The 14286-nt window shown below is 48.2% G+C and overlaps 1 protein-coding gene and 1 non-coding gene across 2 annotated transcripts; both read left to right on the top strand.

Moving 5' to 3' along the window:
- Positions 1-19: 19 nt before the first annotated feature.
- On the top strand, positions 20-12186 carry LOC121442414 (zinc finger protein Aiolos). The gene is made up of 3 exons (XM_041643967.1): positions 20-29; positions 119-235; positions 11384-12186. The coding sequence occupies exons 2-3, from the start codon at positions 151-153 to the stop codon at positions 12085-12087; spliced, it is 789 nt and encodes a 262-aa protein (XP_041499901.1). The 5' UTR covers positions 20-29; positions 119-150; the 3' UTR covers positions 12088-12186.
- LOC121442514 lies at positions 3307-3497 on the top strand. Its single transcript, XR_005973558.1, has one exon. It is a non-coding gene; the product is annotated as a U2 spliceosomal RNA (small nuclear RNA).
- Positions 12187-14286: the final 2100 nt, after the last annotated feature.

The following is a 14286-nucleotide window of genomic DNA, read 5'->3' as shown; positions in this document are numbered from 1 at the left end:
CAGGGCAGGAAACCGAGCAGGACCCACAGGTAATGACAGCCCCGTGCATCAGCCCCCCAACCCCTTCCTCATTCTCCCCATGTACCAATGTATTCCTCTCCCTCTTCTTCCAAACCAGCAAGTGTGGAGGCAAGACACATCAAAGCGGAGATGGGAAGTGAAAGAGCGCTCGTTCTGGACAGATTAGCAAGCAATGTGGCAAAACGGAAAAGCTCAATGCCTCAGAAATTCATTGGTAAGGATGCACGGGCCCTTTCTTGCTGCCGCTGGCAGATAACCTGACTGAGATAACGTGGGGATGTTTTTACCGCACTTGCCTCTCCTAGTGCTGTCTGTTAAAAACGGGTTTCCATTGTGTTCTTATTCGCTGTGGTCGGTTCGTTTTGATGGCTCTAGGATATAGAATTAAAAATATTATCTGAGGATTCTTAGCTACAAAGCAGGGGAACATTTGGTATTGTTTCTTAAATGGAGTTAGTGTTAAAGATGCTGTTCCTTCCTCTTCCCTCTGAATGACATCTGTTGCATAGATTTATGCAACTTGCACCAGTAAAATGTTCAAGATAGCATCTTGGTAAAATTTTGTAATGATATGTTACAAGTTGGTTCTGTTAGCATGCTTTAACTTTTTTTTTAATGTTCTAAAATGTTCTAAAACTTATCGCCATATTTTCTTGAATTTGATTGAGAGCTCGCTTTAACAGAAAGTGGTTGGAGAAAAACGTGGACTTAAATAACTCAATTTGACTTGATCGCTTGTCTCACCGAAGTTAGTTTTTATGTCGTTGGTTTTCACATTGTCAGAAGCCACTGCAGACCGAGATGACTAACAGACAGTTATGTCCACTTAAGTGTTGGGGACTTGCAAGTGGTGGAGCTATTTCATGATTGCCCAGATGTTTGCACACTCGTGACCACAGTATTAAAATAGATCTGGAGTTGCAAGCAGCTTAGGTGAATGTGTCAGTTTTATTATTAAGTTGGATGCTGGCGGTGTTGAGCAAAAATAGTTATCACGTGAATAAAACTCTTCCTCGGCACTAATAACATTTGTCAATATCTCTTTGTAAAACTGCTTGCTGCTTCTGAAGTCTGACTTTTGTCTTCTTGTATTTATTCTTCTTAGTAGCTTTTATACATCCCAAGTGCATGTCTGCTTTTAACTCTGAGATTATTCCAGTATAAGTAGCACTTTATAAGTAAACATTCAGTTGAATTCTATGTTGAAAGAATCCATAGATTTTGAAATTACTGAAGTTGGTATTTCTGCTTATCTACTTTGCTGTTACTAGTTGGATATCTTTTGCATGCTTTTAGTTACTTCAGGAATAAATTGTAGCACGTGTCTTTAATTGCAGCACTCACAAGACAGAGACGGGTAGATCTCTGTGAGTTTGAGACCACTCTGGTCCACATAGTGAGTTCCAGGCTAGCTGGGGCCATAGAGAGAGACTCTGTCTCCAAAAGAAAAGCATGTGGTCATCAATGAATAAAATGTAATCCAAGGGTATGCTGGGTTATTCCTACATCCCTAGCACTTGAAAGGTAAAGGCCAGAGGATCAGGGGTTTAAGGCTATAAACACCACATAGTAAGTTTGGGGCCAGCCCGGGCTATATGAGAGACCCTATCTTAAAAAAAGAAAGGAAGGAAGGAAGGAAGGAAGGAAGGAAGGAAGAAAGAAAGAAGAATCTGTCTGTCAGTGAACCCATCCCTAAATCATGTCAGACTGAAGTTGGTGTGTTTCAGTTTAAGGAGTTTCCCTTCTCTGCTCGTTTTACCTCCCCTTGAGGAGACACATCAAGGGGGCATGTGGAGACTTCCACAGACAGTCTATGCCCAGCGGATCAGTCAGGATGCCAAGGCATTACCTGTGTACCTTTGGACCTTGCTTGTGCGAGTGGACACTGATGAACTCAGAAGAAAGCCGGGGTTATCCGGCTCTACAAGGGAATCTTAGCTGGAGGACTGTTTAGACTCTAGAAATGGCCAAAGCTGATGTGGGAGGAGCATGGGATGAGACGGGCAAGGAAGTCCAAGTAATGAGTCTCAGTTTCAGCCCAGAGAACTAAAATCTGAGAGAGAGTACCTCGTCCTCACAGTTGGCTGAGCCAATGGCTGAGGCCAAGCCCTACTTACTGTGGTAGGTTTTTGTTTGTCTATTTTCATGTTCCCTATGTCCAGATCCTCTTGGCTCTGCTGTTGCCATCCAGTGGTTTCTGACGATAGGATTTCAGACTCTGCAGACATGGACTTTGGAAAGGCTGCTTTCTCTCTTTTCTGAACCACCGCATCTTCTGGGAGCTAGGATTGGGAACTTGGCTTAGTTAACTCTTTTTGTTTGTTAGTAAAGCTTGTTCTTTGACAATGTCGTATTTGTGTACATACCTGGTTACTGTCCTGTGGGCTCTCTCTTATCCCCACCCTCACCTCTGCCAGCTACCCCTCCCCCTTCCACAGACCTCTTTCCTGTATCCACGAGTTTGGTTTCCTTTAGCGTCCCATAGAGGTCATCTGGGGCTGTCTGTGTGTCCAGTGGGCTCACCGGGGTTTATCAGCTGGGCAGAGCTGCTCTTGAAAAAGCAGCTTCAGAGCCCAGAATAACTGAGGGCTTCCCTCCCTGCCCCCCCCCGTCCACCCTCACCCCCCGCCGCCTTTTTCAGTATATGGTGGTATAGCACAATGAAGAGACACTTACCTGTGTTTCGCAGCCACTTAGGAAAATCCCAGAATGCTTTCTGGACCTCTGTTTACTCATCTGTGAATGAGAAAACGAACCAGATGATGGAATGACCAGAGGCCCCTCCCATCCACGGGAGATGAACTAGAAATGTCAGGCAGAACCAGTCTGTCTTCAAGACAGCCTGATCATGTAATGCTGGCAGCCTCTTCTCCAGGCTCTGAAGATAGAGTACTTGTGCCATACACCAGTGTCAAGTTTTGAGGTGGTGTTTGTTTGGAGGATGGTGCCTAGGGACCTCATTGATTCGGGGTAAATGCAACATTCCCAGTCCTTAAAGGTTTGTGATGGTTGATGGTTAGGTTTTTTTTTTTTTTTTTTGAGGAAAAAACATTACTACAGCTCAGACTCTAAATAATCACATCGCCTCACATGCATATATTCACTTGGGACAAGCTTCTGGTCATTCATCACACAAATAGTAACCTGGGGGTGGCATGGGGTGGGTATCACGTGTGTCTGTAACCTTAGCACTTAGGAGGTGTAGGGAAAAGGATTTAGAGGTCAAGACCATCCTTTCAATGCCAAGGACGCCTGCATGAGATCTGCCTCGGAAAGAAAAGAAACAATGCTTCTCGGTCCTTTGGCTAAGAGCAAGTGCAGCGTCTGCTCTTATCAATTTAATATCTGATATGTCCTCTATCCAAGGACAATTTATTAAATGGATTTTTGGAGCTGGGACTTGGGATGGAAGCTTACTCCGCCCACTCCACAAACTGACCTTGTATTGCAGTACCTCCAGGATCAGTGCAGGGAAGAAATAAAGAGAGTTTTCTTGTCAGACACATGGTACTCGTTGACTCCTATCCTAAGCCTATGCTCATGAGATGTTTTTTTAGGACCCTCTAGAGTCAGACAGAGCTCTGTGAGTTCCAGATCAAAGAGTTCTGGGTCAGGAAGAGCTAGATAGTGGGACCCTGTCTCACAGGGGAGGAGGGGCTGCTCAAACATGAGGACCCTTTCTGCAGTCACCTCCCCCGACAGAAGCCACATAAAAGCTTTTGTAATGCCATCAGGAGACAGGCAGGTTTAGTCAGCCGGCTTCTCTGACCAAACTGGAAGCTCAGGTTCAGTGCGAGACTGGCTCAAAAAATAAGAGGGGAAATGATCAAGAAAGACAGCCAAGGTGGACCTCTGGCCTCCACTTGCACATAGGTGGACACACACATGCACGCATGCGCACACGCACACCAGGGTGTTCACGAACACACTAAAAAAAGAAAAAGAAAAAACATTTAAAGGGGAAACTCCTTGGATCGTTTAGCTAAATCAACTGTTGTGCTAGAAAACGGTGGAATCACGGGAGGGAAAACAGGACATCCCCTGTGGCAGGCATCATATGGAATGCAGCGTCAGGAGCCCAGGCTACTGTCCCCTCCCTCCCTCTCTTCTCTCTCCCCCCTTTTCTCTCCAAGGCACCATTTTCTAAAAAGCTCCTGCCGCCAGGGAAATGGCACCGAGTGGGCTGTGACGAATGAGTCACCCCCTTTAATCCTTGCTGAGAGTGAGCACACCACTCACACACCAGCCCTTGCTGCCCTGGCCTCTTGAACCATGAGGGCAAAGGTCAAACCGAGCCCTCAGGTTAGCTGACCCTTTTTCTCGCAGGGGCAGTGTGTCTCATCCACATCAAGACTATTTCTTTCCAAATGACAAGGCTAACTTGCCTCTAGCGTCCTAACCTGAATCCCACCCTGTTATGTGTGATGTTTGCCCATGCTTTGGGTCAGGCTAGCCTCGAATAGTTGGCCTGGAGTAAAGGGTGGATTTCTCTCCCACAAGGAGGAAAGACATCACTTGCTTCTGACTTTTCCTTTTTCCTGGTTTTCATTTTTTTCCCCTTTGGGAGCAGGACTCACCACATCTTTTGAAAAAAAAAAAATGACGTGTTACATTACTAACGAAAGTTCCCGTGTTGAAAAGATCATTAAAAAAAAAAAAAAGATTTTTGTCACTGGTGGTAAACATGTAAGTGAGGTTTTGACACTTCTGCAGGCACCATCAGCTTTCTCTGTGAAGAGCTGGGATGAAAAACTCACCTACTTTGGGTAGCGGAGGAGCAGGAAGCAGTTTAACCTCTGTTAAAGGGTAGCAAGCCTCCTTCCCCCCCCCACCCCCGCCATGTCCCCGGTTCTGTATGCATTATGGTGTCTACACATTTAAAGGATGTTGGGAACCTCCAGAGAAGCCCTTTGACTCAGGAAGGAGTCAAAGCCGTGGGGAGACACAGCTAGACAGAGCAGGGCCAGACCCAGCTCTGCGTGGTGCTGCAGTCTGGAGTGGCCCTCCTTCCCCAGGAAGTCACTAGAGCAGCTCATGGCACCTGTGCTGAAGGAGGTTTGGGTAGTCAGAGGTTTGGTCCCTGAAAGCTAGTGGCAGGGAAACCCTGCAGGCTGTTGTTCTGTGTCCAGAGTATGTCCCCTTGAGAAAAGAGCTGTCATGGCCTGTGGTTCCTTGTGGACAGATGACATCAAGCAGCATGTCTTATGTGAAGCACACATATGACATCACACTCTGACGTCACAGACGACAGAGACCCCTGCCTCTGCAGCTCGGCCCCCTGCCTGTCCCACCCCGAGTGTTTGCTCTCTCCCCATTCTGGCTGCTACCTGACTCCTGGCTCCCAGAGTGAATGTTAGTAAAATTCCAGTTTCTCTTAGGTTAAGATTAGCATCCCCACAAACACGGGGCACCCCACTTTCCTTGCTTGTCTCCCTGCCCTCCCTCCCTTCCTTCTTTCCTTCCTTCCTTCTTTTTTCCTTCCTTCCATGCCTGCAAGAAAGTGAGTGAGATACTTATGAGATATAACAGGAGGAGGCAACAGGAGACAGACTAAAGTGACCTGAGAAACCTCAAGACTCAAATAAAATTGTGAGTTTCCACTACCCAGACACTGACTGTAATGTTGTGTTTGCAGTGTTTTTCTGGAATTCAAATCCTGTTTGCCTTCCTCGTTAGATGATAAAATCCCTTTAAGTTGCTCCTCAGTAGAGTGAAATCTAAGACTTGCCTCTCCTACTCCAGCAATGCAGCCCACCCAGCCTCCATGAGCTGTGCCTTCTCCACGCTTCTCTGGATGCTTTCCCACTCCTGTGCAGCGCTTTCCACGTTCTGGGTCTGGATGTCCTCCCTCCTCCCGCATCCCTGTCACTGGTCCTCCTTGTGCCTATTCCTGCTCTGCACAGTGCTGTCGCTGCCTCCACCACCACCTCTGACTCCCAGGACACCCAGAAGGATAGATTTGTGTGTGCCCATGCTATGTAGCACATCTTTGTAGCGTCTCACAGTTTCCTCACCCCGCTCTCTTTTCTACAAAATACTTGGTTCCTCCATGAAGCCAGTGTGGAGGATGCTGCCTCGTAATCAAGGAATATCAATGCTGCATCTCGTCTGTGGGACTGCAGTGATGTCTGTGTGTCTCAGAGCATAAATAGCAATCACAGGAGTGCTTGTGTGTGCCAGGCGCTCTGTGAAGCACCGTGCAGACATCCCAACTCTGCATCATCAATGCTTCTCAATGTGTGTGCTTATGATTGGGAGGGGAAAAAAAGAACAAAATGCCACAGTTGTTGCCACTAAATGTCCTCTGCCATGCTGTGGGAACTTTCCCAGCTGAGTATCTGAAGCCACTGCCTATGGAGGGCTGAGCCACCATGGGCAGGAAAGCCTTTAGCGTGTGATTCTTAGATTGTGCCCTGGTGAATGGAGATTCACTGTGGACAACCTTGGAAAAGTGAAGCCTCTTGTCTGGGCTCTCAGTTCCTCATCTGTCAGAGATGACAGTCCACCTTAAGAGCTTTTAACCTTGCAGGACTGATGAAGTGGGATAGTGAGCTAAGTCTCTAGCACGACACCCAGTACTGTAGGACCACAATAAATGTATTTATCCTTAGTATCTTATCTGTAAGGTGCTGTGTGGACTGGAAGAGAAGGGATTTGACGGTGGATCTTGTCCCTAGACCCTGAGGACAGAGCTCTAAGTTTACGTGCCCACTTTGTGATTCTAGGCTTCCAAGTTGACAGTCAAAACCAACAACCATGTCCCCTCCCACCATGGCATCCATGCCGGTGGGCAGCTGTCCGTTTGAGAATTACCAAAATACAGGTTGAACACCTTTAAGAAGGTTCGTAAGGGAGGGGTGGCCCAACCTGGCAGGCTCGGCTTCTGCATTTAAGACACATTGTTGCCATTTGTGTTTTCATCAGAAGAAAACCTCTGTGTCCTCCTGAATCTGTTAAACATGAATCACCGAGAGGCGTGGTTCGAGGTGACTAGATCCGGACTCGAGGCTCTGAGCAGCCTTGGAAGCAGTTATGCGCTTGTGGTTTGACTAACCTTTTTTATGAGTGTGTTACTCAAGAAACGTGAGCTATTGGCTTTTCGATTACCGTAGCCTACCTCTTCTGAGTTTCGTACACATTGAGTCATCGGTCCGCAGGCAGGTGACAGATTGTCATCTGCAGTGATCAGGTTACGGTAACTGGGAGATGAGGGGATCTGATCAGGGCGAGCCCTGTGCGCGTGAAGATCTGAGTCGCTCGCTCGCCTCTCCACCTTGAACAATGGCCTGCGCTAACCACACAGCTCACCTCTTTCCACCCCCACCCAGGGGCTTGTCTCCCCCTCCTGCTTTGCCTCTTTCCACTCAGCTGTTTGCTGAAAGGTGCTGTGGGTTGTGTGGATTGTGAGTTCACCAGCTTGGGGAAGGAAAGCACAAAGCACACCCCTGGGAGAAAGGATGGAACAAAAGGGGGTGTGTCTACCCAGCCCTGGAATCCTTCCCAGAGCCTCTCTTGGACGTCTCCTGGTATTTAGGAAGTTTGACAGGGCTAGCCACAACGAGAAACCATCGATGACCTTGAAAAGACTAAGGAACCAGATTTCATCGTCCCCGCGTCATTTCCAGGGGAATGAGTGTGTATGAACTCAGTTTTGCCTGTTCTTCACGTAACTGCTGCAGCCAAGGGAGCTGGGAGTAAAATCGCCACCGTCTGGCAAACACATCCATTTCTGTCGTTTCCTAGTGAGCTGCCAAGTTAGGGCATTTTTCTTTTCTTTGTTTTCTTTTTTCTCTCAGACATTAGCTTAGAAAGTACCATGTCTGTAAGGTGGTGGGGATGCATGTGTGCAAAGGCATCTGCTGGACCGGATCTCCTGGCTGGCCTTCCCGCCTCCAGCCTTGTTCTGGCATGTCTCACCCGTTACTGTTACATGCACCACAGCCCCCTTTCCACAAAGGCATTTGGCATTTGCTGTGTGGTTGGTTATTTAGACTATTCAGTCTATCATTTGGCCCTACTGTGTGTTTTCAAGGGCTCTCTGATTCGTTATGATATTCGGATTGGACCTGGGGCCTCATGCATGATAGACAAGCCCTCTACCATTGAACATATCCCCAGACCTGTTTTGACTTTTGGAGACAAAGATTCACAAAGTTACTTGGGCTGACCTTGAATTCCCTCTGTAGCCAGATCTTTTTTCCCACAATATGGGACAGCACACAGGACATTCATAGACTTTGATCCCCATGAAAAGAATACTAGGTCCAGTAAGATGGCTCAGTGGACGAGGGTACTTTGGTGTCAAGTTTGGCAACCAGAGTCCTAAACCGAGGTCCCATGTGGTGGAATGAGAGAAGAGATACCCACAAGTTGTCCTTTGACCTCAACAAGCATGCCGTGGCACCAATATGTACCCCCTTATATACAAAACAAATAAAGTTAGGAAGGAAAGAAGGAAGGAAGGAAGGAGGGAAGGAGGGAGGAAGGAAGAAGGAAGGAAGGAAGGAAGGAAGGAAGGAGGAAGGAAGATCATGCTGGCATGTGCCAGGTGTTATGTAGGTACCTGGCACTGTCCTTACACTGACCCTGTGAGGGGTTACTGGGTTCATTTCACTCAAGGTCATGCAACCAGTAGCCGCTGGAACCAGACTTCAACCGGTCCAAACTAGCCCAGGTAACTACAGCACATCTCTATCACCGAAGCTACCCCAGTGTAGGGACGTTGTAGTGTGAGACCACTGAAGTCTGAGCAACCCTTTATACAGCTCTCTCTTCCTGTTCCTGTCCTTTCAGCCTTCATCTTCTCTTCTCCCTCAGACAGAACAATCCAGATCCTGCCAGTTCATCAAGACCCTCCTCAAGAGTTAGATTTCTCCAGGACTGGAGAGGTGGCCTAGTGGTTAAGAGAATACTGGTTGTCCTTCCAGAGGACCTGGGTTCAGTTCCCAGCACCCACATGGCAGCTCACAACTATTTTTAATTCCAGTTCTAGGGGACCTACTACCCATGGCAAAATACCAACGTGCATATAGTAAAAATAAATAAATTTTTAAAAAAGAGTTAGATTTTTTTCCAAGAATTTGTTTCCTCTCCAGAGTCCTTCCAAAAGTTTTGCGTTCCCTTAATGTTGAAATATACAGTTGATACCAAATGGCCTCACTTTGCCTGTATGAGATCTTATAACACACCCCTTTTTGATTTTTTTCCATCATGACTTCAGTTTCCCCTTCTTGCTCTCCTCCCAGTCCGTCCCTTACCCCAACCCCTATTTATTCCTCCTCCATTTCTCTTCAGAAAAGGGCAGGCCTCCCATGATGTCATCCAGCCGTGGCATATCAAGGTGCAGTGAGACTCGGCACCTCCTCTCCTCCTAAGACGACATGAGACAGCATGGTAGAAAGGGTCCCGAAAGCAGGCAATGGTGCCCCCCCCCCTCTCTCTCTCTCTCTCTCACACACACACACACAAAACCCAAAACAGAATATGAGGTCCTCGCCTGGTTCAAACCTCAAATGGGACGCTTAGAATACAATCACACGCTCCATAGGTGGGCAGCCCTTCTGTGACATTCATACCATAGTTTAACTCCAGTTTTAGGCCTAAGCATCTTGTTTCTGCCCTGCTAGAGTGGAGACCACTCAAGGATAGACACTGAGTCCCCATCCCTGTTTTCTCACTGTGCCATTTTCTTTCTTTCTTTTCTGAACCCTTTTCTGTGAGGCAGTGACAAGTTTGGAACCCTGGCGAGGCTAGGGAATGTTACAAAAGAGAAGGACCCAGCACTTCAAACCCCTCCAGGATCCAAAGTCAGCACAGCTACTTAGAAACCACATTGGCATTATCCCATCTCCCATACTGTAGCATTGGAACTTGTCCTGGAACTAGCTCTCTAGGCCAGACTGGCCTCGAACTCACAGAGATCCACCTGCCTCTGCCTCCCAAGTGCTGGGATTAAAAGTGTGCACTACCAGCTAAACTTCCTTCTCTTTCCTAAGGCGAAACACTTAGTGTGTTGCTGGCGACTAACTCTATTTTCAGAGTTTCTCAGCAGTTTGGCATGGGAAACGGAGAGGCTGATCACAAGGAAATCTCTTCAGTTAAGTGTGCAGCAGGTCCTAAGGATCCAGATGCATCTAGACTACGTCTGTCATCTGTCTATCAAAGATTGTGACAGGCGTGGTGACCTAACCCTCATCTCAGCACTTAGGAGACTGAGGTGGGAAGATAATTAGCTAAAGGGCAAACTGGGCGACGCAGAGACCCTGCCTTAAAAAAATGACAAAACAAGCCTCTAAGCCCGGCGGTGGTGGCACACACCTTTAATCCCAGCACTCGGGAGGCAGGGGCAGGTGGATCTCTGTGAATTCAAGGCCAGCCAGGACAACACAGAGAAACTCTGCCTCGAAAAAACCAAAAAAAAAAAAGGGGGGGGGAAGAAGAAAAAGAAGAAGAAAAAGAAAGTAGCGGTAGACATTGTTTATAAAAAAATCTCATAGGGCTGGATGTGACTCATTGGTAGAGTATGCACCCTGAATGTACAAAGCCCAAGCCATATTCTCAGCATTTGATTTTTTTGTTTGTTTTTTTTTTTTTGTTGTTGTTGTTGTTTTGTTTGTTTTTTTTTGTTTTTTTTTTTTGTTTTTTTGGTTTTTCGAGACAGGGTTTCTCTGTAGCTTTTGGAGCCTGTCCTGGAACTAGCTCTTGTAGACCAGGCTGGCCTCGAACTCTCAAAGATCCGCCTGCCTCTGCCTCCCCAGTGCTGGGATTAAAGGCATGCGCCACCACCGCCCGGCTCTATTCTCAGCATTTGTGAAGTGACGGCTAGAGGATCAAAGGTTCAAGGTTATCCTCAGCTGTATATTGAGTTCAAGGCTAGCCTGGGGTACATAAAACCCTGTCTTTTTTTAAAAAAAAAAAAGGAAATAAAATAAGTTAGGAGAGAGGCAAGCTGAAAGCCGCCAGCTGCAAGCCACTGCAGCCGTCGCTGAGACCCCTGCTCTTCGCTGTACCTAATATTTAACAGTACAGGCTGAGTAACAGTTTGGAAGGTGGCAGCACTCTGGAAGCGCACACCGTAAAAGTGCGGAGGCCCCGGGGCCTGCTCAGGGGTAGCCCACCCACCCTCTCTGCCCCTTTCTTTCATCCACTGGCTTAATTTTGACAGCTCAAACATGTGACTGGTGGATAGCACCCCCTAAGACTATCTCCCTGTGTAATGGAGCCCCCCCCCCCCCCCCCCCCGGCGCCTCTGTGGCTGGCTGCCAGTGAGCAGCAGCCACAGCCTACCCTTTCTCTCTTGTGGAGGACCCAGCTCTCTGCTTCCTGCTCTTTCTGCGGTAACCTCTCCCCTCCCTTGTTCCAGGGGAGAAGCGGCACTGCTTTGACGTCAACTACAACCCCAGCTACGCCTATGAGAAGGAGACTGAGATTATGCAGACACGAATGATGGACCAAGCCATCAACAGTGCAATCAGCTACCTTGGGGCTGAAGCCCTGCGCCCCTTAGTCCAGACGCCGCCTGCTCCCACCTCTGAGATGGTCCCAGTTATCAGCAGCATGTACCCTTTAGCTCTCACCCGGGCTGAAATGCCCAATGGGGCCCCCCAGGAGCTGGAAAAGAAAAGGATGCTCCTACCAGAGAAAAACTTGCCTTCTGAACGAGGTCTGTCCCCCAACAATAGTGCCCACGACTCTACAGACACTGACAGCAACCACGAGGATCGCCAGAATCATGGCTACCAGCAAAGCCACATGGTCCTTCCCCAGGCCCGCAACGGGATGCCACTTCTGAAGGAGGTCCCTCGCTCCTTTGAACTCCTGAAGCCCCCTCCCATCTGCCTGAGAGACTCCATCAAAGTGATCAGCAAAGGAGGGGAGGTGATGGATGTGTTCCGGTGTGACCACTGCCATGTCCTCTTCCTAGATTACGTAATGTTCACCATCCACATGGGCTGTCATGGCTTCCGTGACCCTTTCGAGTGTAACATGTGTGGCTACCGAAGCCACGATCGCTACGAATTCTCCTCTCACATTGCCAGAGGAGAACACAGAGCCATGTTGAAGTGAGCATCAGTCTCCAAGCTCACAATCTAAGGCCCAACATTGTTGTTGTTGTTGTTGTTGTTTTTAAACTAATGATAGCCTTACCCAGGAAGCTGAACTCAAACCCACAGTCCTGCCCAGTTATGTTAGCATTCAGTCATAGTCACACGAACAATCAGGGAAACACTGTCTTTGTCCAGAAACAGTTTGCAGAGCCATCACGTTACTCTGTGAAACCTTCCTTTCCCATCAGTTGAATTTGATAGGATGTAAAAGCCAAAGAAGTATCTGGTTCATTATCTTTTGTAGCCATAGACAGCCATCCGCTGGAGCTCCTTGCCAATTGGAACAATCTTCAGTGGGCTGCAGGAGACATTCGCTGGGATATAGCAGCCATATGCGGAAAAGCCTTTTGATCCCATGCCCAGATCCACACAGTGGAAGAGCTGACCAGCTGCCCTTGCCCTTGGGCACTAGCACAAGGCAGAAGGGTTAGGACCTAACCTCCCCTCCCTCCTGAGTCTAACGGTAAGATAGGACCGCCATAGAGTAAGGACTTGCTGCCAGGAATGGAAGAACCTACCCTCGGAGCTTTGATTGGCTTCCTGTCACACAAACAAACAAAACAGAAGCCATCTGAGGACCCTTCTGCTTCACCTGCCAGCTCTCTGGAAGAAAATTTTACCCAGAAGAACCAACCAACGCTTTTAAATACTGAGTATCACGGACACCCAGGGATTTGCCACTGAGGGACAGTGGTATTTGTTTTTGTTTTTTATTTGCTTTTGATTGAGATTGGCCTAGCAGGCTGGAGACATAGCTCAGTGGTACAGTGTTTGCCAAGTTCAACCCCCAGCACCAGGGGACAAAGAGGAAAGAAAGAAAACGGGGGGGGGGGGGGGGGAAGGTTGGCAGAGCAGAGTGTGTAAGGGCACGTGGGTTGTCACTGTCGTAGAGTACTGGGTGCAAACCCAAAGAACACCTGAAAGTGATTTTGCACACGCACATACACAGGGGACCCGGAACGTGCCCTTTGCCTGCCCCACAGGAGTGACAGCAGGAACACCGATGTTCTGATCAGGATGCTGCGCGGTCGCGTTAGACATGGGTGGCTTTTATTTCACTTTTAAATCTCGTTGCCTAGATGGGGCCTCGAGCTCACCACTAGCTGAGGGTAGCCAGGACTCTGATCCTCCTGCCTCAGCCTACTGAGTGCTGGGGTGAGAGATGATCGCCATCAGGGTGTTTGCTGCCACATTCCCCTGAGAGTCTCGGAAGTCTGTCTCGTTCCGTAGATGGACTCTGTCACTACACACACAGGCATCGAGACATCAAGGAAACCCGGAACAGAGGTCACAATGCGTGTGTGCCGAGCTCCTATCTGCTATTAATGAGTGTGTGCCTTTGTACAAATCATTTAACTCTAAAAGCTAAGCTTCCTCAACCATAAAACAAGAGTTAGATTTAGGCCTTCTTGATTGTCCCACCCGGCTTCGATACACGATTATTCCGTAACCACGGGTTATTTTTAAACCTCCCGATGTGTGGGCACTAGGCAGAAGGGTCCACACATGAAAATGTGTTTCATATCTCTTTGGTGTGAAAATATAAGTGTGTTAAGTTTTTCCTTCAGCCACTGAGTCATGGCCGTGAGGAGACCCTGAGGAGGAACAATCAGAACAGGAAGGTGATCTGGTCTTGCCAAAGTGTGCACACAAACTGGCGTCTGCAGCTGCTTGCCGGGGCCCTTTTCCTCCTTTCCTTTTTAAGAACTGGTCTTCGGGAAAATAAGTTCTGCTTACGGGGACAGTTCCACGGAGCCTGTTTACAAATGAAGAGCGAGCTTTATGAACATTTCTGCCAGAGCCAAGAATCCCGAGTTCCTGGTAGATTAGCATTTTCCTTCTAAAGAGCTTATGGATTCGGCTCTCGCTCAACTCCTTTATGCAATGCCAGCAATTAAAGCGTTCCACCTCAGACACACAAATGGCTTAGCCTGCTTTGTAGCACGGTGTCTGTCTCAGGGAACGGGGGGGGGGGGGGGGGGGGGGGGGGGGGGGGGGGGAGTAATACCATGGCAACAGTTCCGTGTTGCCCGAGGCTTCAGTTAAAGGGCTGGGTGTCTTCAGCACACCGCTGTATCTTAGCAGAGTTGGATCTGAGCTGTGCCATGCTGTTTGTGCCCATTGTGAAAGAGGACCTGCCTAGTCTACGCTTGAGATG

This window comes from Microtus oregoni, unplaced genomic scaffold (genome assembly GCF_018167655.1).
Source record: "Microtus oregoni isolate MIOR12 unplaced genomic scaffold, Mior012 000091F_ref0000469, whole genome shotgun sequence".
Lineage (NCBI taxonomy): Eukaryota > Metazoa > Chordata > Mammalia > Rodentia > Cricetidae > Microtus > Microtus oregoni.
The sequence above is the reverse complement of the archived record's forward strand: the minus strand, read 5'-3'. Positions and strand labels throughout refer to the sequence as shown.